The 24,290-nt window shown below is 39.1% G+C and overlaps 1 protein-coding gene across 3 annotated transcripts in view; it reads left to right on the plus strand.

Moving 5' to 3' along the window:
• The window catches only part of MPP7 (MAGUK p55 scaffold protein 7), a 223,151-nt gene that overhangs the window by 168,523 nt on the left and 30,338 nt on the right, over window positions 1-24,290 (plus strand). For all 3 annotated transcript variants that reach the window (XM_074358452.1, XM_074358451.1, XM_074358453.1), the window contains one exon: window positions 16,782-16,952. In XM_074358452.1, the coding sequence (XP_074214553.1) occupies window positions 16,782-16,952 (171 nt within the window). The remainder of the gene's footprint in view (window positions 1-16,781; window positions 16,953-24,290) is intronic.

Here is a 24,290-nt window from a genome sequence, read left to right on the forward strand (position 1 = left end):
GATTTTTGTTTGTTCTGTTTTGTTTTTGTTTTTGTTTTGGGGGGGCAATTAGGTGTTTATTTATTTAAATGGAGGTGCTGGGGATTGAACCCAGGACCTCATGCATGCTAAGCATGCACTCTACCACTGAGCTCTCTCCCCTTTCCCCGCTCTGCCATGAGCACTGACAAATTCTCCGCTTGTAGTAGTGAGTGGCGGTGGTGTAGAAACTCAATTTGAGAGAGAAATGCTTCAGCCTCCTTATTTTCAGATAAATATTCATGTCTAAGGTGATGTAATCTCTTGGTTATTGAAGAAATGTGCCAGATACTGTATTTGGCACTTAATGTGTCTTCTCTCCAACACGGTGAGACGAGTGGTGTTTTATCCACTTTGTAAGAAGGAGACCGAGGCACAGAAAGCTTACGGGCTTTACATGTACAGACAGTCCATCGTGCATCCTGGCTTCAAATGTACATCTTTGCAGGTATAACACCCACTGTGTCCTTCACGGTACGCTGCCCTCTAGTTTTTCATTCTACAAAACAAACAAACAAACAGATAAACCCTTGCAGAAACAGAGGATATTCTCATTTCTAGGCTAGAAAATCTATAATTTACAGGGAGAATTGGATGATCAGGGCGAGGTTAAAATTGCACTAATGCTTTACTCGTTTCAGAACACTGCAGTGTGCCAGATACTCTGTGTATCCATTGATACCTTCCCATACAATCTTGGAAATTTTAGTGGCTTCAAACAGTGAGCATTTCTCATTCTCCTGCTTCTCCGGTCAGCTGGGCGGCTCCAGTCCGTGCTGGCCTGTGAATCACCGCTGCCCCGTTGTCTGGTGGGGGCCTGGTCGGTCTGGGGGCAGGAGTGCTCAGCTGGGGGAAGTTGTTTGCATTTCATGTAGCTTCCACTCCTTCGTAAGCTAGCCCACGTAGTGGTCTCACAGTTCCAGAGGCCAGCAGAGAACACGATCTCCAGTTTTTTTAAGTGCTTTTGAGCTCACATCACACCTGCTCCTGGCCCGTGGGCCAAAGACAGTCTCATGGCCAAGCCAGAGTCGCTGTGGGAGGAGGCTGTCTGGGAGTTTGGAGACCTGGAGAGGTGAAGAGATGGGCACCCGTAACTGCCAGCTTTTCCCTCTCTCCAAAGTAGAAGGATGGGTACCCATTCTCCCTGATTTAAGGGCTTATACTTGATCTGTTAGATGGTAAGTGTAGATCCATCTAGTGAGTACCTGTAGCATAAAGCATTTTGTGATGTGTGTCACATAAAATGTTGTAATTCAGAGGGAGTGATGGTCATCTCAGTCCAAGGAGGCAAGGGACTTCATCCCACAAGGGATGACATTAGAGCTGGGTACCATGGGTTGGGTGGAATTACAGTTAGCACCGGAGGATGAGGGTAGAGGCAATAGCTTGGAGGGAGGTGACTGTTGCAGAGCACAAGGCATATTTAAGTTTGATGACTTGTAGGTGACAGGCATGGAAATTTATCGTGGCCCTTGATAATATGTGACCTTCAGTGACAGGCTAAGTAATTTACACATTTGATAAATGTTCTGCCTGACGTTTGCACTCACATTATTCTTTGTATAAACTTTTTATGCAAAGAACAAAATACTGGTTTTAATCTACATCTCTCTTAGAGAATGTGGAGTTTTATAAAATCAATGTATAATCAGTAGATATTAATGGAAGCACAAAGGCAAAGGTGATGAGCACAATGGGTTTCTTTCAAGACCTCTAAGATGATGAGATCTGATAAAATGCCACTGATCTAGCAACTTGGAGTCACTGATGACACCCGAGAAACGACTTTCCCGGAAGCCGAAGTCCTGCAGGTACGAGTGGACAGTGAGGGAGACGAGTTGTGCTCAAGGGGATTTTTATAGGTGAGGGTATTATGAAGATCGTTTACTGCCGGTGAAGGATTGAGACTCTGAGATGGGAAGTAATTCATTGAACAAAGCCCCAAAGCAGGTGAGGCTGGATGGAATTAAGACTGGGGGAGCTTTAGGTAAAGGAATTTGGCATTAGTGGGTGAAGTTAAGCATGCAGATCTCCCCATTTTCTCTGACCCAGTAAAAAAAAAAAAGGGTTTTTTTTTTTTTGAAAAGGCAGAGGACTTTGTCCTTCCAGGAAACCGTTCGGCACCACCCAATTACGGATGAAAATACCATTTTGCCATCCAGGTAAAATGGGAGTATCACGTATCATGTAATAATTCGTCACAAACTGGGGGCTCACAGTCTTCAGGCTGTGGTTAGACAAAAAGACCTATTTTTGTCAGACCCACAAAGAGGAGAAATTTTCATATAAAAATTCCTGGCTCCTTTGACAAAACAAAAGATTTGACCAAACAGGGCCTTTGTTTCTCAATGTTCATAGTTTACTGGAGTCTCTTTTTGTTTTGTAAATAAGTTCATTTGTATCCTTTTTTTTTTTTTTAGATTCTACATATAAGTGAGCAGATACAAACTACTATATATGAAATAGATAAATGGCAAGGTCCTAATATATAGCACAAGAAACTATATTTAATATCTTGTAATAACTTAAAATGAAAAAGAATGTATGTATTTATGTAAATAACTGAATCACTATGCTGTATATCAGAAAATAACACAACATTGTAATCAACTACTTCAGTTTAAAAAAAGAAAAGAATTAGCTGGAACTGAGTTACGCACGTGACCCCTTAAATGGAAGCCAAGCTCTCCAGTTCAGCATGGTCCCCACCGCTCCTCTGGCCTCGCCAGTGCTGAGACCGTGTCTCTGTTGGCACTCTCTTAACAATTGTGTTGGTGTTTGTGTTATAATAGTAAAGTATTGCCCTGTATCCACGTTTCCAAATGTGAGGAAGTAAAAGTAACCAAAGAGCATTTAAGGAAAAATGGGACAACCTAGTTCTTGGAGGAGTGACTAACTGTGCAAAATGTGTCAGTGTTGACAGAATGCAGTTTGAGATTTACCTGCCCATCTACTTCTAACGGCTTTGGGATTTTGCAAGCCCTGCTTATAGGGTAGAGCTATCAACTCCTTTCCATTCCTGGGCTTGAAATGAGTTTCCCTTTCTGAACCTCACTGTGGCAAAGCGGAAAACGTGGCCAACAGATCTTAATATATATGCAGCCAAAAACAGAAGCCTCTTTCCGTGTCCTTCCTGCAAAGACAACTGTGTTGGCTCTGGTTAGCAGTTTCTTCTAGTCTTTACAGAATATAACTTTCTTCTAATGCTATTTCTGGATTTTTTCCTAATATTTATTGAGCACCTGTTAGCTTCTAGGCACTGGAGTTTCAACAGAGATCAAAACAGACCCACTTTCATAGAGCTGCCACATGGGGGTGGAGCTGGAGACAGATAAGTAAATAAATTATGTAAAACGTTAGATGGTGATCCACGCTATGAGAAAAAATAAAGCAAGAATGAGGCAGTGGGCCAGGTGAGGAAATGGGGCTTCAGGTTTCATTAGGGTGGTCAAGAAAGGCCTCCCTGAGGCCATGTTTGAGCTCAACACTGAAGGGAGTTTGCGGGGAATGAGCCTGCCAAGCAGTGGGACAGGCATGCGCAAAGGTCCTGAGGCAGGGCCCCAATGCATCAGAGGAGCAGTGAGGAGATCAGCGTGGCCAGAGCAGAACATGGAAGACAATTGGGGTTGGCACAGTAACAGTGCTTGTGTGAGGGGGGCTGGGCGGGGTTCCTCGGCTCGTACTCTCTGTGAGATGGGAAATCACTGAAGAGTTCTGAGCAGGGCATTGACGTGTGCTGTTGTACATTTAAGGATCCTTTTGGCTGACCTGTTGAGAAAGGATCCTGAGGGAGCTGTGTAGTGATCCAGGCAAGAAATGACTGCAGCTTGAACCAAGATATTTCAGTGGAGGCAGTGAGAAGACAGGAGATTCTGGATATATTTTGAAGGTAGAACCTCACAAGATTTTCAGACAAATTGGAGAATCAAGGGTGAGCTTAGTAAATTCAAGGAGGGAGTTACCATTTACTGAGATGGTAAAGACGGTGGAGGAGGGCTTTGGGCTTGGGGGAATTTCAGGTGTTTCATTGGGATTCATTCAGTTTAAGACATCAAATAGAGACACCAGACAGGGTAGCACTCTTGAGTTTAGACTGTTGATTTTGGAGCTGTCAATATTAGATCAGATTTAAACCTCTGAAGCTGGATGAGATCTCCCAGGAGCGAGTGATGATACAGGCAAGAAAAGGACCCAGAGTGAAATGGAAGGAAAACCAGGAGCGTGACTCTCTAGGAGCAAAGTAAAAGTAACGTGTTTCAGGGAGGAAGGCGTGATCATCGCTGACGAGCGCAGCTGTTCAGTCAAGTAAGATGAGGAAAGAGAACTGACCACTGAGTGTGCAGAGCGTGGGGGAGTTATCGGCCACCCAGGTGAACAGTTTCGGTAGCTTGGTTGGGTTGAGAACCATTTGACAAAATCCAGCACCCTTTTGTGATTAAAACCTTAAACAAAGAATAGAAGGGAATTTCCCCAACTGATGAAGGGCATCTACGAAAATCCCACAGCTAACAGCACACTCAATGGTGAAGGCTGAGTGCTCCTCCCTGAAGATCAGAAACTAGACAGGGATGCCCATTCTTGCCCCTTTACTGAACGTGGTACCGGGAGTTCTAGGGCAGATACACGAGAGAAAGAAACAAAAGGACCCCAGATTGGAAAGGAAGTTGTAAAACTGTCTCGATCAGAAGATTACCTCCTCTTGTGTATAGAAAATCCTTCTTCTGCACCAGTTGGGATGATAATGTAGCTTTTTCCCTTCCATCTACTAATGTCGTGTGTAACATTGATCACCTTCCTTTGTTGACCTGGCATTCCTAGGGTAAATCCCACTTGCTTATGGTGCATAATCCTTTTTAATATGTTGTTGAACTTGACTTGCTAGTATTTTGAGGATTTTTTGTGTGAGTGTTCATAAGGGATATTGGTCTGTACATTTTTTTTTCCACAGTGATGTCTTTGATTTTGGTATCAGGATGATACTGACCTCATACATTGAGGTAGGAAGTGTTATCTACTCTCACATATTTTTAAAGCATTTGTAAAGGATTGTGTTAATTATTCTCTGAACATTTGATCAGATTTACCAGTGAAGCCATCTGGTCCTGGGCTTTTCTTTGTGGGAAGTTTTTCAATTACTGACTTAATCTCTTTGCTTGTAAAAATCTGTTCAGATTGTGTTTGTTTTTTCAGTTTCAGTAGTTTGTGTCTCTCTAGTAATTTATCCATTTCATCCAGATTATCTAATTTGTTGGCATCCAGTTAGTTCATAGTATTCCCTTATGTCTTTTATTTCTTCGAGGTCAATGGTAATTTTAATAACTTTGATCTCTCCCCCAACACACTTTTTTAGCCTGTGTAGATAACAGTTTGTCAATTTTATTAATATTTCAAAGAACCAAATTTTGGTTTTATTGCTTTTCTCTATTATAAGGGATACTGAACTGTTGAAATTGATTTTGCTACTAATTAAGGAAATATTAGTGTATTCTAAAATTTTAATATTTCCCTCCTAATCTTTTGTATTAGTCAGGCAACAGAATGTGTATACATGTAAACACACACACACACAGATTTTAAGGAATTAGATCATGTGAATGTGGAGATTTGGTAAGTCAAAATCTGCAGGGCAGGTAGCAGACTGGAGACCCAGGGAACAGTTGCAGTTTTAGCCTAAAGACAAGAATTCCTTCTTGCTCAGGGAGAGGTTAGTCTTTTTTCTATTAAGGCCTTCAACTGATTGGATGAGGCCCACCCACATTATGGAAAGTGGTCTGCTTTATTCAGAGCCTGCTGTTTTAAATGTTAACCTTCTCCAAAAAACACCTGCACCAGAAACACCTTCACCAAAATAATGTTTGACTAAATATCTGGGCACTGTGGCCCAGCCAAGTTGACATGTAAGTTTAACCATCGCATTCTCCATTTTCTTATTCTACTTTAAATATATCTATGGTAGTTATTGTATTGAGGAAAAATTTACCCTTTGGTGATTTGATATGACTTCCACATCAAATGTTTCTCTCACTAAAAGAAGTAATTTAAACAAGACAAATCAACAGAATAGAGTGGATTTGTAACATTTCAGTCACTTACTGCTTGCAAAACAATCACAGTATTCTGGTGGACATCCAATCCCAACGTATACCACCATGCGTCTGTGACAGACGCGTCACAGGGCCGCAGGTTTTGAAGGACATCCTCATACACAGGGTGTGTCTGCATCCATCCTTAGCACATGGCATCTTCATCCAGCTTTCAGACCACTCTGGAATATAGTCCAGATTTCCTAGGAATTTCACCATCTCATGAGGTCTTTTCCAAGTACTATTTATATTTAAGTAGAAGCATTTCTGAGACCCTGGCTTATTTTACAACATTACCCTTGTCCCTCACCTGCTTCCACACTCTGTATCTCCTGAGCCTACAGAAGGAGAGGAAAAGCAGAAGTCACAACCCTGCAGACAGAATTCCCTGGGACCCACACTGGGCCTGCCCAGGGTCACCTTGTAGACCTATGACAGCTGTTGATTTAAATCAGGCTGACCACCCAGTGAATACATTTTAATGATTTTCACTTTCTCTGATGTGCAAAACCAAGCACAAAACAACCTATGTATGTAGCCCTTTCCCTGATGACTGGTTACATTTTTGAAAAGTACATCCCATGTCAAAATGATCTATGTTGACTCTTTTGAGAAAAGTAACATCATAACACTCTAAGAAGTGAATGTCTGTTTGTATAAGAATTGTATTTTAAAACCATGTTTAGTGAGCCATCCCTGATAACACTGTGCCCTGGGCTGTAGGATTCTTACTAATGTGTATGGAACATGCTAGATTTCTTGAAGGTCATTGTATTTATCAATAAAAAGAGGCTTGGCTGTTGTTATTGGAAGGAAAGAAAAAGCTCACTGATTAAGTGGTGTAAGTTGTGTATTGTTTGCCTGAAATTAATCAAGCGAAGGTAAACTGATAGTATGCTGTAAGTATGAATTGCAGGAAATTGCACCTTTTAAAGTGTGTGTATATATGTTCATACTTAAAGTATATACACACATATGTACACACATACGAATTATTAGGAGTAATTCATTTCCTCCTATAAGCTCTTGAAAATTTCCTTTAGCTTTGGTGGGTGGCGTGAAAGCGTGTTTTCGGTTTGTATGTGGGTGTGTGTATGTTGGCTTCCAAAGGCTGATTGCTTCTCCATGGCAGAAGAATAACCTTTAAAGATTGTCTGTAATTTTCTCCTGCAACAATACAAAATAGTCCATATGAAGAGTGATTTCTTTTTTTTTTAACATTGGTGAGAATTACAGTGTTCTTTTGCTCTGGTTAATTCATTATGGAAATTGTGTAACGAACAATTCACAAAAGCACTGCTTATCATGCGCCTGTCTACAGACATAATTTCTTGCAAATGATCTCCTGAAAAATCATCAGTTTTCCTCGCCCTCTGCCCTTGCTGGAGTACTTCATGCATTCTTTGAAAACAAAATCAGTTTGAGGACTTAACGTGAGTTAAGACTGTTCTTTCTATTTAAAGTGTTTACCATAAAGTTCGATAAAAACAAAACTGCCCATTTGCTGTTATTTCTTTTAAGAGTTGTTATTTACCCGTCTTTAGTTCTGTGTTTCTTTCTAATCCTGTTTCTTATTTTTCTGATGTTTAAGCACCAGTGATCCTCAAGTTACAGTGCCTATTTTATAAATCTAGCAAAATTCTCATTTGTTCTAATATTCAGTCATATTAAAGATGTTATGTAAGTGGGGAGGGTATAGCTCAGTGGTAGAGTCTGTGCTTAGCATGCACAAGGTCCTGGGTTCAATCCCCAGTACCTCCATTAAACAAATAAATAAATAAGCCTAATTACCTCCTCCCTCCAAAATAAATTAAAAATAAAATAAGATTTTAAAAAAGTAAAAATACAAGTTAAACAAAAAGAATATTATATAGGTAAGTATAGCTGTGTAAAAATATACTATCTTAGTATTTTTCCTAAAAAATAAAAATTGCACAAAGAGAACATTTAGAAGCATTCTTTCCAAAGTGGTGCAGGTTGTTTCTTGAACAAGAAAGTACTCTGCATAATCTCAACATGTCTGGAATACTACTTGGAAATATTTTCTCTGAACAGAAAAAAAAAAAAAAAAAACATTCCTGCTTGGAGAATTTTAGATTGCACAGACTCAACTTAAAAAAATACATTAAAATTTCAAATCCAATTTTCCCCTTTTCAGAATTATATTTTTATATTCACTTTTATGTGTGCATGCTGTATTTTCTCATAATTTAGAAAGAGTAAGTAAGAACCCATTTCTTTATTAGCTGGCTGGAAGAAGATTAAATTCTCATATGGTTTTTCTTTTTTCTTTTAATAGTAATGCTGTGCTGTGCTTTAAAAATAAATTGGTGGTGGTATCAGGAAAACTTTTTAAGACAAGGTGGTTTTTTTCTTGGAAATTGCAAATTGATATTTTATATTAGCTTTCATGATTTCATGAGGTACTTTGAGTTTCTATTTTTGTTTTTAGCTGGAGATGAGCTGAAAGATTCCAGGGTATTTATGGCATTTGAACGTTTCTGTATACTGAGAGTAGCTTTGTACCTGTGACATTCCAGAGGTGAATTTTCCATTAGTTTGTTCAAAAGCCTTTTCCCCCTTTATATACAAAATCATCACATGTCTGGCTGGTCAGTATAATCCATGGTAACATTCACGTTTCTTTGATTTTTTTTCCTGACACTGTTTTATAAGATGGATATAGAAGATGACAGATCTCAGTAACTTTTATAGTTTTGTGCTGGCATTTATTTTCAGTTTCAACCTCCTCCCGAGATTTTTACTTGTATGTTGTTGTAAGATGTTCTTAATCACTGTCCTTTGTCTTTGGGATAATTTTATGGTTGGCATACTACGGGACCATCATTTCAAAAATAATTTTGTCTTAGGATCACATTACGTAGTTTTTACATGTCTATTATGATCTATATCATTATAACAGGATTGGCATTATATTAAAAATGTTTATTTTAATAAGGAGTTTTCAGCATTTTGTTGTCAGGAGCCTAACATTGTATAATAATTTCCAGATGCTTAATTTTTATTAATATCTACATGAGTTTTTTAAAATTATCTTAAAGAGTTCATTTGTATTTATATTTTCTCTTCCTTGTAATTAAGGTACCTACTGAACTCATTAAATATTTGCTTGGTCAAATTAATCCATTGTTTTAAGATGCAGAAAAATAACTCACACAGTGTTTTTGGCAGTTCACCCAATTAAAAAAAATGCATATTTTAGTATATTTAAGGTGAGAAAAAAGAATTAAAATATTTTTACCTTTTTTTAAGAAACAAAGTCGTTTTCTTGACTGTGTTTGCTTCAAATAAATGTATTTCTTCAAAAAATTAGGAACTTTAGAGTGGATCTTTCCATAAATCTCTGATTTTTGAGGTGCCTAAGACCAATATTGCTGTTATGATTTCAAGCAGATTTCACTGAAATACTTCTTTTCCCAGTATACAAACATCTGTCAAATTTAACATATTAAAAGCTTCTTATTCTTAAAAACACTGGGGATGCATAATATCTGATGTTGTTTTACAAGATTAGTTACAGAAAAGAAATGTAACCAAAGATGGAAACTGGCCCATTTGAAAAGTGCAAGTAGTAACACAATAGTATTTATTTTCCTGTAATTAACAGGAAGGCAGGTCCTCCTTTCATTCACATGGGTGATTAAATGAGGCTGGTCGTGTTGGTGGTGAGTTACCTTGACTCTGTTGGAGGCGAGGGCCTTTTGTGTTAGTGGAGATGTCTGTTCATGAAATGATCTCTTTTTTTTAATGTCATTGTCAATTTCAAAATTTCATCAAAAAGATCATTAAAATTATTTTTACCTCATAAAAATTCACACTGAAGTTACTTATATGTGGGAGGCAAAAAATATACCAATTTGTGTTTTTTTTTTTTAATTTCATATCAATTTTATTAGTTTGGTTGTAAGTTTTCAAAACTCTAACTGCTTTTCTTTCACCATCTTCACTGCTTAGGTGAGACTGCTGGTTCTCTCTTTCTTGATCTTTGCTCTTTAGTTCTCATACCATATTCTCCTTAAAATTTTTTTCCACTGTTTTTACTTGCATTGCTTTTCTAAAGTATTTTCATTTATTGGCTATTTCTAACTATTGAGAATATAAAAACTAGATCTATTACTGTGATCATTTCAAAATATGGAACACTGGAACCTGCCTCTGAGACACAGTCAAAATGTAATTTCTGTTATATGCATATATATGACCGCATAAATACATTTGCCAATACTGGATTTCATTTGCTTGGTAGTTTTTGTGGTTTTTTTAAAATTATAAAATTACATAACATTATGGAAAATTAAAAAAATAGGACAAAACAATTGCCTACTGCCCTGTCTCCCTAATACAGTCATCTGTTTCTATACTTTTGAAATATATACTTTTTAAATATATTTCTGTATAAGTACCAATTTTTATATCATTAAATGTAAAATTCATGGTGTAAATATGACTATAGTATATGTCCATTTTTTCCCAATTTTTATTATATCAAATGCATTTTTATGGTGCTGTATAGTTTTATAATTTTAATGGCTTCAACCTCATTTCTTTGAAAAGGTGTTTCATAATTAATCCTTCTCATACTTCTGTATATTTTGGATGCTTCAAGTTTTTTTTTACTGCTGAAAGCATCACTAACATTTGAAATTATAGGATAGATAGGCATAATACTTACCTATAATTTGAAACTAATTTTAATACCAAATGATTCTTAATTTACTTTTTTAATGCTTAATATAAGCATTAAATTTAATACTCTTTTGGTGGTGGTTTATCAATAAAATATAGTGAGGTGACTTTGAAAATAACCAAATCATAAGTGCCTAAGTTTAATTTACTTAATTTCAGAGATATGTCAAAGGTCAAATCAGATTAGAAGTACTTGCTAAAAATCTTAGTTTCTGCTCATGAGCCCATGTTGTGAAAACCGTTAAATTACGAGTATTTGGAATAATTTCTGTGTCCCCTAGTAGATCAGGAACTCTTTGAGGATAGTGACACTGTTTTATATATTTTTGTATTTTACACATCATCTGAAATACAGGAGTATCAGAAATGTATTTAATTAGATTTGAAAAAAGTCTTCTAACAGAAAAAGAGCTTGTAATTTTAGTCCCTTTAATTAATTAAACTTAATTAGATTAAACAATTAAACCTTAATTAAATTGCTGATTCTCTTTGGTAATTTTTTCTTATTAAATTACTTCATAGAGTAACAGAAGTCCCATCAGTTTCTCTGTCATACACCCATACGCCTGTATATGCAGAGTGACATTTCAAACTTTCTTCTTGATATTCTTTCATCATTTAATATTTGAACCAAAGCCTTGGTTTTGTTTTTTGTTTTTTTCTCTTATGCTAAAAGAAGAGTTACTTAAACCTGTAGATTGTTATGCCTACCTCATTGGTTGCTGTGAGAATTAAATGAACTAAATCCACATAAGCAGTTCAAATGGTGTCATCTAGTGATTTCTCAACAAATATCCACCATTCCCACCACTGCTTCTGTTGTTTTGGTATTGACGTTATGAAGAGAATGCTCTAAACTCAGACCAAGAATCACTTTTTTTTTTTTTGTCATGACATGGCAGTGAACTTCCTGCAGCACAAAGTATGTATTGACATAAAGTAGTAAAAGGAATGTTCAGTAAGTATTTCTGGGACCACTGGTTAATAATTTAGAAAACTGTAAGGTTACAGCATCACCTCACAAGCTTGATCTTGTGATCACAGCTGAGTAATTCCAGGTGGGATTTAAAAAATTAAGTGTAAAGCCATGTAACCCATTTTTTTTTTAACTTGAGAAAATTTAGGTATTTATCAGACTCAAGGGTGGGAAAGTCACAAAAACAATGAGGGAAATGACAAAAGAAAGCAATTCACAGACTCAAGCACATAAACCTTTAAAATCTCTCCAAAAAGGAAAACTGAAAAATCTTGCAAAGTCTTTGCAAGAAACAGGGCCAAGCAAGGGCTTTGACCTTAAAGGACAGATGTATGTGTTTGTATTTATGAAGACCCCAATCAAAAAGGGAGTGAAATATTTTAACCAACAATTTATAGAAGGCATAAATGCAAATAAGTCACGTGAAAAAATCAACTTTACTAACAGTTTAAATGAAATTGATAGGCAATTTTTCACGTGTCAAATCACTAAAGATTTTAAAGTGATTAGAAGTCCTTTGATGGGAGACTGGTAATGTGGGCGTTTGTACTGGCTGCCATGGGGAATGTACATTGTTATTAACCAGCCCGAGGGGCATTTGGACAAGATCAAGCTTCTCGCTCTTTGCCCTAATAAAATCATCAGTGATACACCGTAGAAGGAATGTTCATTGCTGTCTGATTGCGATAAGGAGCCAATAATGAGCAACTTAAATGTCATCCTTTATAATAAAAAAAATTTCTTTTAGCAGAGCGACCCAACTAAATAAGTTAACAAGTCACTGTAAATTATTCCTGCTGGAAAATATTGGGTAAAAAGTGTCTCTTTGTAATTAAGGGGCCGACCCGCAGCTGCAGTCTTACCATAAAGTCACTTTCCTATTGTAATAAAGTAAACGTGCTGTTCCCTCAAAAAACGCTAATCTCCAGCAGCTGTGGGTAAGAGCCCTGGAAAAAGCCTGTCCATAAAAACGTTGAGCCAATTACAAATTACAAAAATGTGAAATATAAGGAAAAGTGTATTTCGTATGAAACTGTTCCCTTACCCCCAAATTCCTGGGACTGCTGCCTTCCCGCTCCTTCTTTTCAAAGCCAGCTCTTGCTCAGACTTGTGCACTGAAAACGAGCTGGACTTAAGCAGGGTCTCGGTTACTTACTCACGTGTGTTGGAAAGAACCCTCTGCTTGCTTTCAGCTTAAGTACACAGCCTTGACCTTCCTTTTAAAAAGAGAACCCCCAAAGACCTGAAGGCCAGAAAGTGTTAACCCCTCTCCCTGACGTCAGAGTCACTCTCCTTAGAGCTCAGACCATGAAGGTGTGCTGGCATGTCACTCATGTCACTGAAGGCTGTGTGCTGCCAAGCATGTCACTGCCTCTGGCCGCCCAGTTTGGTTTGGTTTGGTTTGGTTTGGTTTCGTCTGAGAAGCAAGTGCTCTGGATTTCGTATCTTGTCATGGCCTCTGTTCTGATTGTCTTACTGGTTTTCCTGGGTTGGGGGCTGTTCTTGATGTCCGACTCTGTGTCTATGTATGTGTGTATCTGTATGTACCTGCCTGTGCGGGCACGCACGCACGTGAGCCTGTGTGTACGCGCTGTGTGGTGTAAGTACGGAACACACACAGGTGTGCGCACCAAGCGGGTAAAGGACCATAAGGAGGGAGGGGTGCTGTCTAAATTGAAATGCAGGAACAGCAATGACAAACCCCTAGGAAGAGTGTCTAGAAAACCAAGGCTCGTTAACGCACGCTTAAGCTTTCTGCTTTCTTTAAAAATGCCTTACCACTTTAATGAGGTACTTTCAATATTTAATATATTTAAATCTGACTGTAATTTCAATATGTTGTGTCTTTTATAACATTATCCAGTTAAAAACTTTTTAAGCCCCTTCATGTGTGTTTCCTAAATTTGCTAGGTGTGTGGTGGGAACACAGGAGGGTACAGCATGTTCCTGCCTTCAGGGTCCTTTCAGTGCTGGGGACATGATCCAGTCTGATCTGTATCTAATGTGTAGGGCTGTTTACCGGGCGCCAGGTGCTGGGCGGAATGCTCTACGTGAACTGTGTAATCCTTCATAACCCTGTGACATGGCGGTAGTATGATCCTCATTGTGAAGCTGAGAAATGAGCCGTAGAGAAGCTTCGCCACAGCCGGCCAGTCACAGGTCGTTCAGTTAAGTTAACCCAGGCCTGCCCGCCTCTGGTCTCTGCTCCCACCCCGGGAAGGGAGCGCTGCCCTCCTGGGATGGGGGTGACTTGGGGGAGCGCGCTGGGCCAAGGCACTTGAGCCTCAGAGCCTGTGGGAACTCCACTCGCGTGGTCGTCGCCGCCTGCAAAACTGAGGAGTGCGGTCAGGGCCGTGCCGTGGGCGAGGGCAGCGACATCCCAGACTGTGCGGGCGCGGGCGCGGGGGCGAGCCGCCGCCATGGTCCCCAGGGCTGCTTCCCGCGCTGAGCCCTCAGGTGGGCGGGGTTCGTCCTTCCTCCCGCCTGCCTCTTAACTTGTGAAAGTACCAAATGTGTCCCGCTCTCCTGGGTGAAATTGATGTTAAAAAAATGAAACAGGGCTGAGAGTAGGGTCTTCGGTGTTGCCTTTAAAAAATTATGTTTAGAAAAGTTCCCTGTGACTTTATCAAGCACCGACCCTGCACCAGACCATCCTGGAGACCAGGGTCCCCACCCCCGATGTCCATCAAACTCTCAGGGTAGAAGTCCGATCACCCTCTCCCCTTCCCCCTCTGTCTTACTATCCTTTCTGTTGAAAGGGAAACTTCAGTTAATTGTGAAGATGCCCCTAGGGAAGCACCTGCACTGAAATGCAGGATTTAGCTGGGATCCGTGGGTCGGGAATTTGTCAGGTCTTCACTGTGGATGAGGCGTTGATGTCCCAGGTCCGTTTCTGCACCAAGTACTTGCAGTGACTTGAGGAAGGCCCTCCCTCCGCACGAGGAGTGCTTGTGAAGAACTTTCTCGTTCTATCTGCTCACCCTGCAAGATCTGTGGGAACTCAAAATTAGAACACAGAAATGCCAGCAGAGCAAAGTTAGAAGAGCTAATGTGTGACTTCTGTGTCAAACCGGAAGCCAGCGTGTACTGGATTCCAGTTCGGGCCAGTGGTCGCAGGTGTTTGTTGTGGGGGGTGAGGGGCAGGAGCTGGGATGGCGTCCTTCATTTCTGCAAATCAGGAAGAGATGATGGTCTGAGAAGCACTTAAGCATCGGGAGTGGTTGTGAGACTCCGCAGCCTCTGGTGTGGTGTTGGGAGGTCTCAGAGGTATGATGGGTCCTTTTCCAGGTTCCCCTGAGTCTGTCCCAATATCCTAGGAAACAGAAACAAAAAATAATTACACCTTGTCCTCTGACCCTTGACGTAGACGTTGGACTTTTCTCAGCAGGTGAGGTTTTAGAATTTATGTATGTTTCTTTCATCCTAGGACCAAGTGGGCACACTTCCCCTTTTTCTTCCCTCGAATCTCATCCTTTTGTGTAACATAATGATGTTTCATCGTTTATCTTGTTCCCTTTTGCCTTTGATAAGAGAGCTTTAGAGCAATTGTTTCAAATTCTTTGTAAATCTTTTCCCTCAAATAACCTGAGTGTCTCCTCAAAACCATAACGACTCTTGCTGGGCCACAGGGTATGTTACAGATGAACTTTTATCACTCCATTCTTAATTTCTTGATTGATTTTTATCACACTGTGAATCTGTAAGGTAAGTGCTGTAACTACATAGTTAATGATAATTATTTTGTAATATTGCCTTTATTTTGAATATTACTCATTTTTTAAATCCAATAGTAATAATTATTTTCCTTTGTTTCCTAAAATGCACACAGATCAGTTATTACATTGCTGCATTTTATCATAAAATATCTTTATTAAAATGTTTTACTCTTCTCAAATTTGATCCATATTCTTTTAAAAGAGAATATTTTTATAGCTTTCAAAATGTGCTTGCATTTTGTTCTGCGCTGTGGAGCTGATATAGAATATATATTATGTTTGGATAAGCAGGCAGTTTCCTTTCCCTTCAAGTCTGGGTTATGAGAGCATATAAAGGTTGGCTAGGTCGAGACTTCTTGAATGGTGTGGTGTATACGGCGAACATCAGTATTCTAGAAAAGAAAAAACCAGAATGATGCAGCAGTATGAACAGCAAGCAGAATGAAACAGTTGTCTGAGGAAAGGAACTTCCGCCTTCGCTTTTCTAAGCCAGCATTGTAACTGATGGCGCTAAGCCAGAGGGAGCTCCTTAAGCAGACAGGAAATTTATTTAATTACTTGAAAAGCTATTTTAGTAAAAGATCATATGACCTATTGAAAAACATATGCAATTGAGGCTCTGGAACTTATTTCCAGTTTTTAGTCGGCTTCAAGTTACAAAAGCATACAGTTTCCATAGGAGAAAAAGGACCTCAGGACCTCACTGACTTCACACGCCAGAGACGTGTAACGGCTGAGCGCCTTGCTCTCAGTGACAGGCTGGCTCTGGCAGCCTCGTCCATGCACAGGCCACTCTCCCTAACTTTAGTTTTCTTTTTAACGAAAGATGATGTCTTTGCCACAGGTATGTTGTTAGGCTGTGCTTAGAATATAGTATAAAACATTCTAGTATTTATGAATGGAAGAATTCATCATTTATATTTAAAATGTACCTTTAACAGTGCTTTTAACTTTTGCTTATCAAATATGTTCATCAATCAGTCCTTAATTTTTCTTTATGATTTCTGGCCTCTTATTTTTTATTGTTTTTTTGTTTGTTTGTTTTATAACATCGTTGCTTTACTGACTGATTTCTGAAAACTGTAATTAAATGTTAGACAATTCTCTTACTAGTTGTTTTAATGAAAATGTGGAGTATCTGTTTTCCTTTTATTATTAAGTGTACTTGTAATGATAATTATGGTGAATAAAATCCAGCCCAACTTTGAGGGTATTTGCATTTTGGGGGATTTCTTGTTTTAGTTGTTAGTGCTAAAAATAATCTGTTTTTGTTTTTTGCAGTTGGTTTTAGGAGAAGTTTCCGTCTTAGTCGAAAAGATAAGAAAACGAATAAATCCATGTATGAATGCAAGAAGAGTGACCAGTATGATACAGCTGACGTGCCCACTTACGAGGAAGTGACCCCCTATCGGCGACAGACGCATGAGAAATACAGACTTGTTGTCTTGGTTGGTAAGTGATCGTCCTGTGTGCGACGCTGAGGAAGTGGGACAGGAAGAATTTAACTTTAGAGAGCATGACGCTGGAAGTCTTCAAGCTAAAAAAAAAGTTGCATCTTGAATACCTTTGGCCTCTGAAATGAAATCTTTAGTCTTTTTTTGTACTCAGGTGACGCTGAGGAGACTTTTAAGATACCTGTGCCGATGGTATCAGCATTCTAGTGGACCCTGTGTAGGAGAGGGGATAGCAGACACTGTCCCAGTGTATTAAGCATATCAGGGCAACCAAGTAGAAACGAATATTTTGTAATATCACGCAAGTGTCTTTCAATTCATTTTGAGGCAGCAGCCATGATATGAGCTTCCTGTAGCATTTAGACCCTCAGTGAAGTTCAAGGACATTTAACTTAGAGTCCTAGGATATTTAAAGCTGGAGAGTCAGCAAAACTGCTTAAAGTAAATATACGTGGGGGTTTCCATAAACCTTGGTTTGATTTGCATTAACGTTCTCGTAGATACCTTGTCCGACCCTGAAGACAGGAGCAGTCACAACCTCCGTGTTCTCCCACCCCACTTTTGTTTGTGTTTCTTTAAAAATAGCGTGACAGGCATATAAGCTCTAAGGATCAAAACCAGTGATTTGGGGGAAACACTGGAACCAAGGAGCCTAGTCTGTATCACTTGTTGGCTGTTCCTTTATGAACTGAAATGATAGTTATGGGGTTGGGAGTAGATGGGAAAGCTGAAGAATCACCCCTCCCACAAAGATGGAGTCCTTTGCAAGGTTACAGCCCTTGTTCTTAACAGATGGTAGGTGACCAACAGGAAGTGATGCCGTTTCTCTGGTGGCCCCGGAGGTCATCATTAACATCGTCAGATAGTCCCACTGTTGGCAGTATTTAGAAATACATATTCACGTTTCCTTTATGGACAGTGTCCACTTCTTCTAATCTGTGTATACTGAGCCCCACCTGGAAGGATATTCTCCGCGGGTTCTTACATTTACTGTAGAGCTTATAAATGCCCCAGCGTCCACTCCCTGTAGAGCTGGGCACTGAGAGTTCAAACACTCTCCAGTTCTAAATCCTCTTGTCTCGCCCTCGGGCTCCTTGGACCGCCTGCTCCTCCCCGACGTCCAGTGTCCCTCAGCAACAGCTGTCCCTGCAGAATCTCTCCCATCCCTGTTGCAGCCTCTGCTCTTCACGCAGAGGCTGCTCCTGACCCGAGGAGAGAGACGCTTTGTGATGAAGGAGCAAAGTCAGTGGGGTTTTCTGTGTCCCCGTAAATCTAGATGACTCTGTATAGTCCGGGAGTTACTATTCCGACTGTGTACCTTTTGGTTTTTCCTAGGGGATCTAATTGAAAGAGGAAGGTAGGGTAAATGTTGCCTTTTTCCTTTCATGTAGGTGCTAACAATAAAAACCTTTTTGTTTGGGATGAGGAAGGGGAGATAGATGGGGATAAGCTGTGAGTCTGAATGGTAATCCAGGGAAGAATAAAAATAAATCATAGGAGCAACTAAAGATAGTTTGTGGTTATGGGAAAGCAGCAGCCACTCCCTAAAATCTCCCAGAGGAGAAGAGGTTGGGGGAAAGCTTGGCTCCCTGCAGTTAGAGTTAATCATGGAATTGTGTTCAATGGTGCTGTATCCAGGTGTCCTTCTTTATCCCTGAAGGGAATTCCTAGTATCTTTTTTGTAGATTCCTTGAAGTTTTTCAGGAGTAGATAATCCTGTTTTCTGTGAAAAGAGACAATTTTGTTCCTTCTTTCTAGGAGTTTTTTTTTTTTCTTATTATATTCTCTCCTTACTGTAGGCTCCCCAGGATGTGGTGAATGGGGCTGGTGAGAACAGACATCTTTGCTCAGTCCTCCATCATGGGGAGAAGGCATTCAGTTTTCACCAGGAAGTACGATATTCGCTATAGGGTTTTTTTTTTTAATAGATGCACTTTACCAGGTTAAGAAAAGTCCCTTCTATTATTAATTTGCTAAGAGTATTTATCAGGAATTGAAGTTAAATTTTGTCAAATGGTTTTTTCTGCATCAATTGAGATGATTTTATGGTTTTTGTTACTTGATGTATTGAATTGCTGACCTGCATTGATTTTATTGAAGGTTGAATGAGTTTTGCTGTCCGCAGCAGAAAATCCACTAAGTCATGGTGCCTTTTGCGTGGTACTAGGTTCAGTTTGCTGGCCTGCAGTTTTCTCAAGATGTTACTTGTCTGCTTTCATATCAGCGTAGTGCTGTGTTCATAAAACATGTTGGGAACTGTTTCTTCCTTTCATTTTTCTGGAGAGTTTGTGTAGAATTAGTGTGACTTTTCTTTTTGAATGTTTGGTAACATTCCCCAGTGAAAACATACCTGGACTTGGAGCCATTGTTTGGGAGAGATTTTTAGCTACAAATTTAATTTATTTTAAAAAAGAGAGAGTGGAGATAGGGAGGAGGGAAGAAAGGTGAGCAGACATGCAAGAGAGAGTGCACCTCTGTCTTTACACGCACACACAGACTGTTGAGGGGATCTTCTTGAGTGAAGTTTGGAAAGTTTATGTCTGAAAGAATCTGTCCATTTCACCTGAGGTGCCAATTATATAAGCATAAAGTTGTTCATAATATTCTCTTAGTACCGCGTAACTCTCAGTAATGACCTATGGTAACTTCCTCACGTTTATTCATAATATTGGTAATTTTTTCTTAATTTTACATCAATTATCTATCACCCCATAATAAGTTATGACACACGTAGTGACTTTAAAACAGCAAAAAGTGTATTATAGAAAAGTTTCTGTGGGTCAGAACTGGGGAGCTTGGGCATGACTTAGCCAGTCCTCGGCTTCAGGGTCTCTCCCAAGGCTGCAGTCGTTTTGGCCAGAGGTGAGTGTCACAGCTGAATGTTAGACTGATGATGGGTCTACTCCTAAAACCACGTGTTGGCAGAATTCATCGGCCACCTTCAATTCCTTGTCGTGTGAGCATCTGCGGCGTGGTAGCTGCTTTGTCCAAGTGTGTAAACTGAGAAGGTTAACGGAGAGTCTGCTAATAAGATGGAAGTCACAGTCTATGTAACGTGTCACAGAAGTGACAACCCATCACCTGTGACAAAGCATCACAGGTTTTGCTCACGATCAAGGAGAGGGAATTACACAAGGGTGTTAAAAACAGGAGGTGGGGGGGTCATTCTTAGAATCTTTCTGTCTTAGTGCTTTGTCCAATTTATTGATCTTTCATAACACTAACTTTACATTTAAATTTTTTTAAATTTTTCTTTTCACAATTTCATTGATTTCTTATCTAGTATTTCCTTATTCTAGTTTCAAGTTGAATCTTAGATCATTGAGCTGAAACCCTTTTTAACAAAGTATTAATAGCATAAGTTAAAATTTCCCTCGAAGCACTGTATCTTGTGAATTTTGATCTATTGTGTTTTTATAATGTATTCAGAATATTTTCAAATTTCCTTCGTGACTTTTTTGATCAAAGAGTTGTTTAGAAACCTGTTATTTAATTTAAAAATATTTGGAGATTATCCAGATTATCTTTTGGTTGTTGATCTCTTATTTAATTGCATTATTGTCAGAGAATATGCTTTGTATGATTTCAGTTATTTTAAATCTGTCAATTTTTTTTTTGGCCCAGAATATGGTCTGTGTTGCATGTTTTGCGTGCGCTTAAAAAGAACGTGTCCTGTTGTTGGACAGAGTGTTTTGTACACATTATTTAAGTTGGTTGATCATTTATTCAGATCTCCTGTGGTCTCCTGTTTGTCTGCTTGTGCTAATTGTTGGGAGAGGAGTGTTCGTTCTCCATAACTATGGATTTGTCTGTTTCTCCCTCCACATCAGTCCACTTTTGCTGAGTGTATTTAGAAGGTCTGTTGCTAGGTGGATGTGTAGTTAGGAGTATTATGTTTTCTTAATGAATTCACCCTTCTAAAGTGGGACAGGCTGCTGTGTTCCAGTCCAGTTCTGCATTCAGTAGCTGGGTGACACCTGCTTCAGTTTTTCCAATTTCCCCTGGCTTCAGGCTTCAGTTTCTTCATCTAAAAAGCAAGGCTAATGAGATCACCTGCCTTCTAGGTTTGTTCGAGGGTTGAGTGAGATATTTGCAGAGACTTAGCTTGACTCCTGGTCCTACTAAGCTTTTCATAAAATGTAATTCTTATGTTTTAACTAAAAATACGAACAAGAGAAAGATGAAATGTTCAAATGTGAGGCGGCCTCTGCTGATTGCGAAGCACAGTGTTCAAAACTCTTATTAAGTTAAATTAGATTATTCTGCAGTTTATCATCTAAATGAGGTCATCGAGCAGTGGACTCAGAGTTTGGAAATTCCCATTGCTTCTGCACTGGCCGTTGACTTCATGATTACAAAAATGAGATATTTAGAAAACAGTTCTTGGCTGCAGTACCATGGGCAGAAGACGGGGAGAGTGTAAGCACTGTGGTCCTCCTCTCGCCTCATCTGTTTCTCAGAGCCATTAGGAATCATGGTTTTGCCTTGAAACTGTTAGATAACATGTCGTTAAGGAGCTACTGAGGATTATTTTCCCTACTTTTTACCGTAATATTGGGTGATTTTAATTCTCGGAGTTAATGTTCAAGAAGTTAAAATTAGCCAGTTTTGTTAACATGATAAAAACATGACAGTGGAGGAGTTTGTTTAAAAAAAGAAAAAGGAAAACATACCAAATGTCAGGCATTCAGTACATTTTTCTACATAAGTTTCATCTTTAGCAAAACATGACTTTTTAAAACTTAAAGTAATAAAGCCAGATACTGTGTGTGTGTGTGTCGGGTAAGGAGCAGGAAGAAACCCTTGGTGTTAAAAAGCTACTAGCACACTTTTCACAGCTTAAGCCAATAAAAGGCAGAAATCCATCTTGTGGATAGTCAGACAGTTTGGGACGTGTCCTGTCGGGTTAGGAGGCGCAAGAGGAAACAGACAGTAAATCTTGTATATTTCACGCTCCCAGCTTGAACATTAACTCCTGTTCTGCCCGCCTTTGTGCTGAGCCTTAAAGGTTGCCTGAAGACTGCTTTGTGGAAGGAGTTCGAATCAGTCGGCATTTATAAGACTGTCGCCATTTCTCCATAAAACTATGACAGAACAAAAAGTGTCCCCCATAAAGCAGAGAGGAAAGTAAGCACTCAAAGCTAAACATGAATGTTTGATGTCGATCAGGATTCCCATAGCATTTGTTGAACTTGGATCGAAGGTTTGGAGGAGTCAGTCTGCTCTGGAAGATTTTGTGTAGACAACTGTCAACCCAGAAGTCATAATTGAATCTGTGATTGTGTGATGGATTTCACATGACAATCCTGTACTGAAGAGGTAAATACGATCTGCATTAGAATCACCGTTGCCTCTTTATGCTGTTGGTCTATCTCGAATGTTTGCACTCTGGCTTAACTTCTGGGCACAAATCATAGTTATGTTCGTGCAGTGGATTTGTACGGTGCCCTGACTGCACCAGGCACTGTTGTAGGCACGTGAGCTTGTTATTGAACATCACCAACATTTTTTCCCCCTCATTCTAGTGGAAGGACACAGACAATAAATATATATTCATAATAAATTAGTAGTAAATAATAGAGTCAATTGAATTGCTTTTAGAGGGTGATAAATGGCACAGAAGGAAGTAAAAGTAGAGCAGCATCAGCAGACTTGGGTGTTTTGAATCGGAGATCATGGTAGCCCGTAGCCTCATGGAAAAAGTTGCAATTTTTTTCTGGGGGGGCGGTGCAGGGGGAGGTAATCAGGTTTACTGACTGATTTATCAGAGGTACTGGAGATTGAACCCAGGACCTTGTGCATGCTAAGCATGTGCTCTACCACTGACCTATACCCTCCCCTCAAGTTCCATTTTGAACAGACTGTGAAGTTAAGGAAGTTATCCGTGCTCTCTTCTGCTTAGCTACGGAAGACTCAAGGATGGTTTTTATTTTGCCTTTTTTTTTTTAAGTATAGTCAGTTTACAATGTTGTATCAACTTCTGGTGTATAGCATTATGCTTCAGTCATCCACATACATACATACATTCGTTTTCATGTTCTTCTTCATTATAGGTTACTATATTATTTTGCCTTTTAATTTTCTTGCATCCTTGTCATACCCTGAGTTAGGGCTGAGATAAGTACTTAAATCACTCTCAAGTCTGCTGTAGGTGGACGCTTCGGGGAAAACGGTGCTCTTTCAACAAGCTCCCCACTTCCTTTTTCTTTTCTTCCTCTCCCCCCTCTGCTGACATCAGCATAAAGATTGATGCTTCATTAATTGCATTTTTTTCTTCCATTATGAAAGCAACAGGGGAAGGAAATCATAAGCTCTGTCAGGGCTTGTTATGAACTGCTAAGTTGCTATAGTTTCTATGTAGTTTGATTCCAAGGGGACTTGAAATTGAGTTTTATTAACCGATTTGTCACTCTACAACGCAGAAATCCAGCCACCCACTAATGCGATCATTATAAGATCACGAGTCAAATATAATAGCATAATTATTTTTATTTTATGCTGCAGTATGATAAATAGACTTTTTATAACGTGTCTGATCCAAGGGATACCTAGAGATTCTGTTTGATTTGTCTTGCAGTAAATCAAGTGAGTAAGTGGGGTCTTTTTCAGGTCACAAAAGCAGGTTAGATACATTTGTAGTCTCCAGCGATTCTGGTACTTTTCACTGGAGAGTAAGAGGAGCGAGTCTGGCCAATACCATAAAATGTCTGGTTGTGGGGAGGAAATGAGGAAGAATTGTCATGTTAAGCAGTGCAGGTACACTGAGGGTAAACACATATTAAAAGCTGCTTCTAAAAAAAGAAGAAAGAGGAGAGTAATGAACTCATCTACAAAACAGAAACAGTTGCAGACATAGTAAACAACCTTATGGTTACCCGGGAAAGGGAGTGGGAAGGGATACATTTGGGAGTTTGAGATTTGCAAATGTTAGCTACTATATATAAAAATAGATTAAAAAAAAAAAACAAATTTCTTCTGTATAGCACAGGGAACTATATACAATATCTTGTAATAACCTTTAATGAAAAAGAATATAAAAATGAATATATGGATATACATGCATGACTGGGACATTATGCTGCACACCAGAAATTGACACATTGTAACTGACTATATACTTCAATTTAAAAATTTAATGGAAGTGTTCATTAGTTATGAGGGAGAAGGAGTAAATATAATGAATCTGTCTTAAGGGAAAACTGGCAAATATAATAAAACATTATCAGGAAAAAAGAAATACATAATAATTTCTATAAAAACTAAAAAACAAAAAAAAGCTGCTTCTGTGACAAGAGCTTTTCACATAATGTGCCATTTTTATGTTTGTGCCAACATG

This window comes from Camelus bactrianus, chromosome 35 (assembly GCF_048773025.1).
Source record: "Camelus bactrianus isolate YW-2024 breed Bactrian camel chromosome 35, ASM4877302v1, whole genome shotgun sequence".
Classification (NCBI taxonomy): Eukaryota; Metazoa; Chordata; class Mammalia; order Artiodactyla; family Camelidae; genus Camelus; species Camelus bactrianus.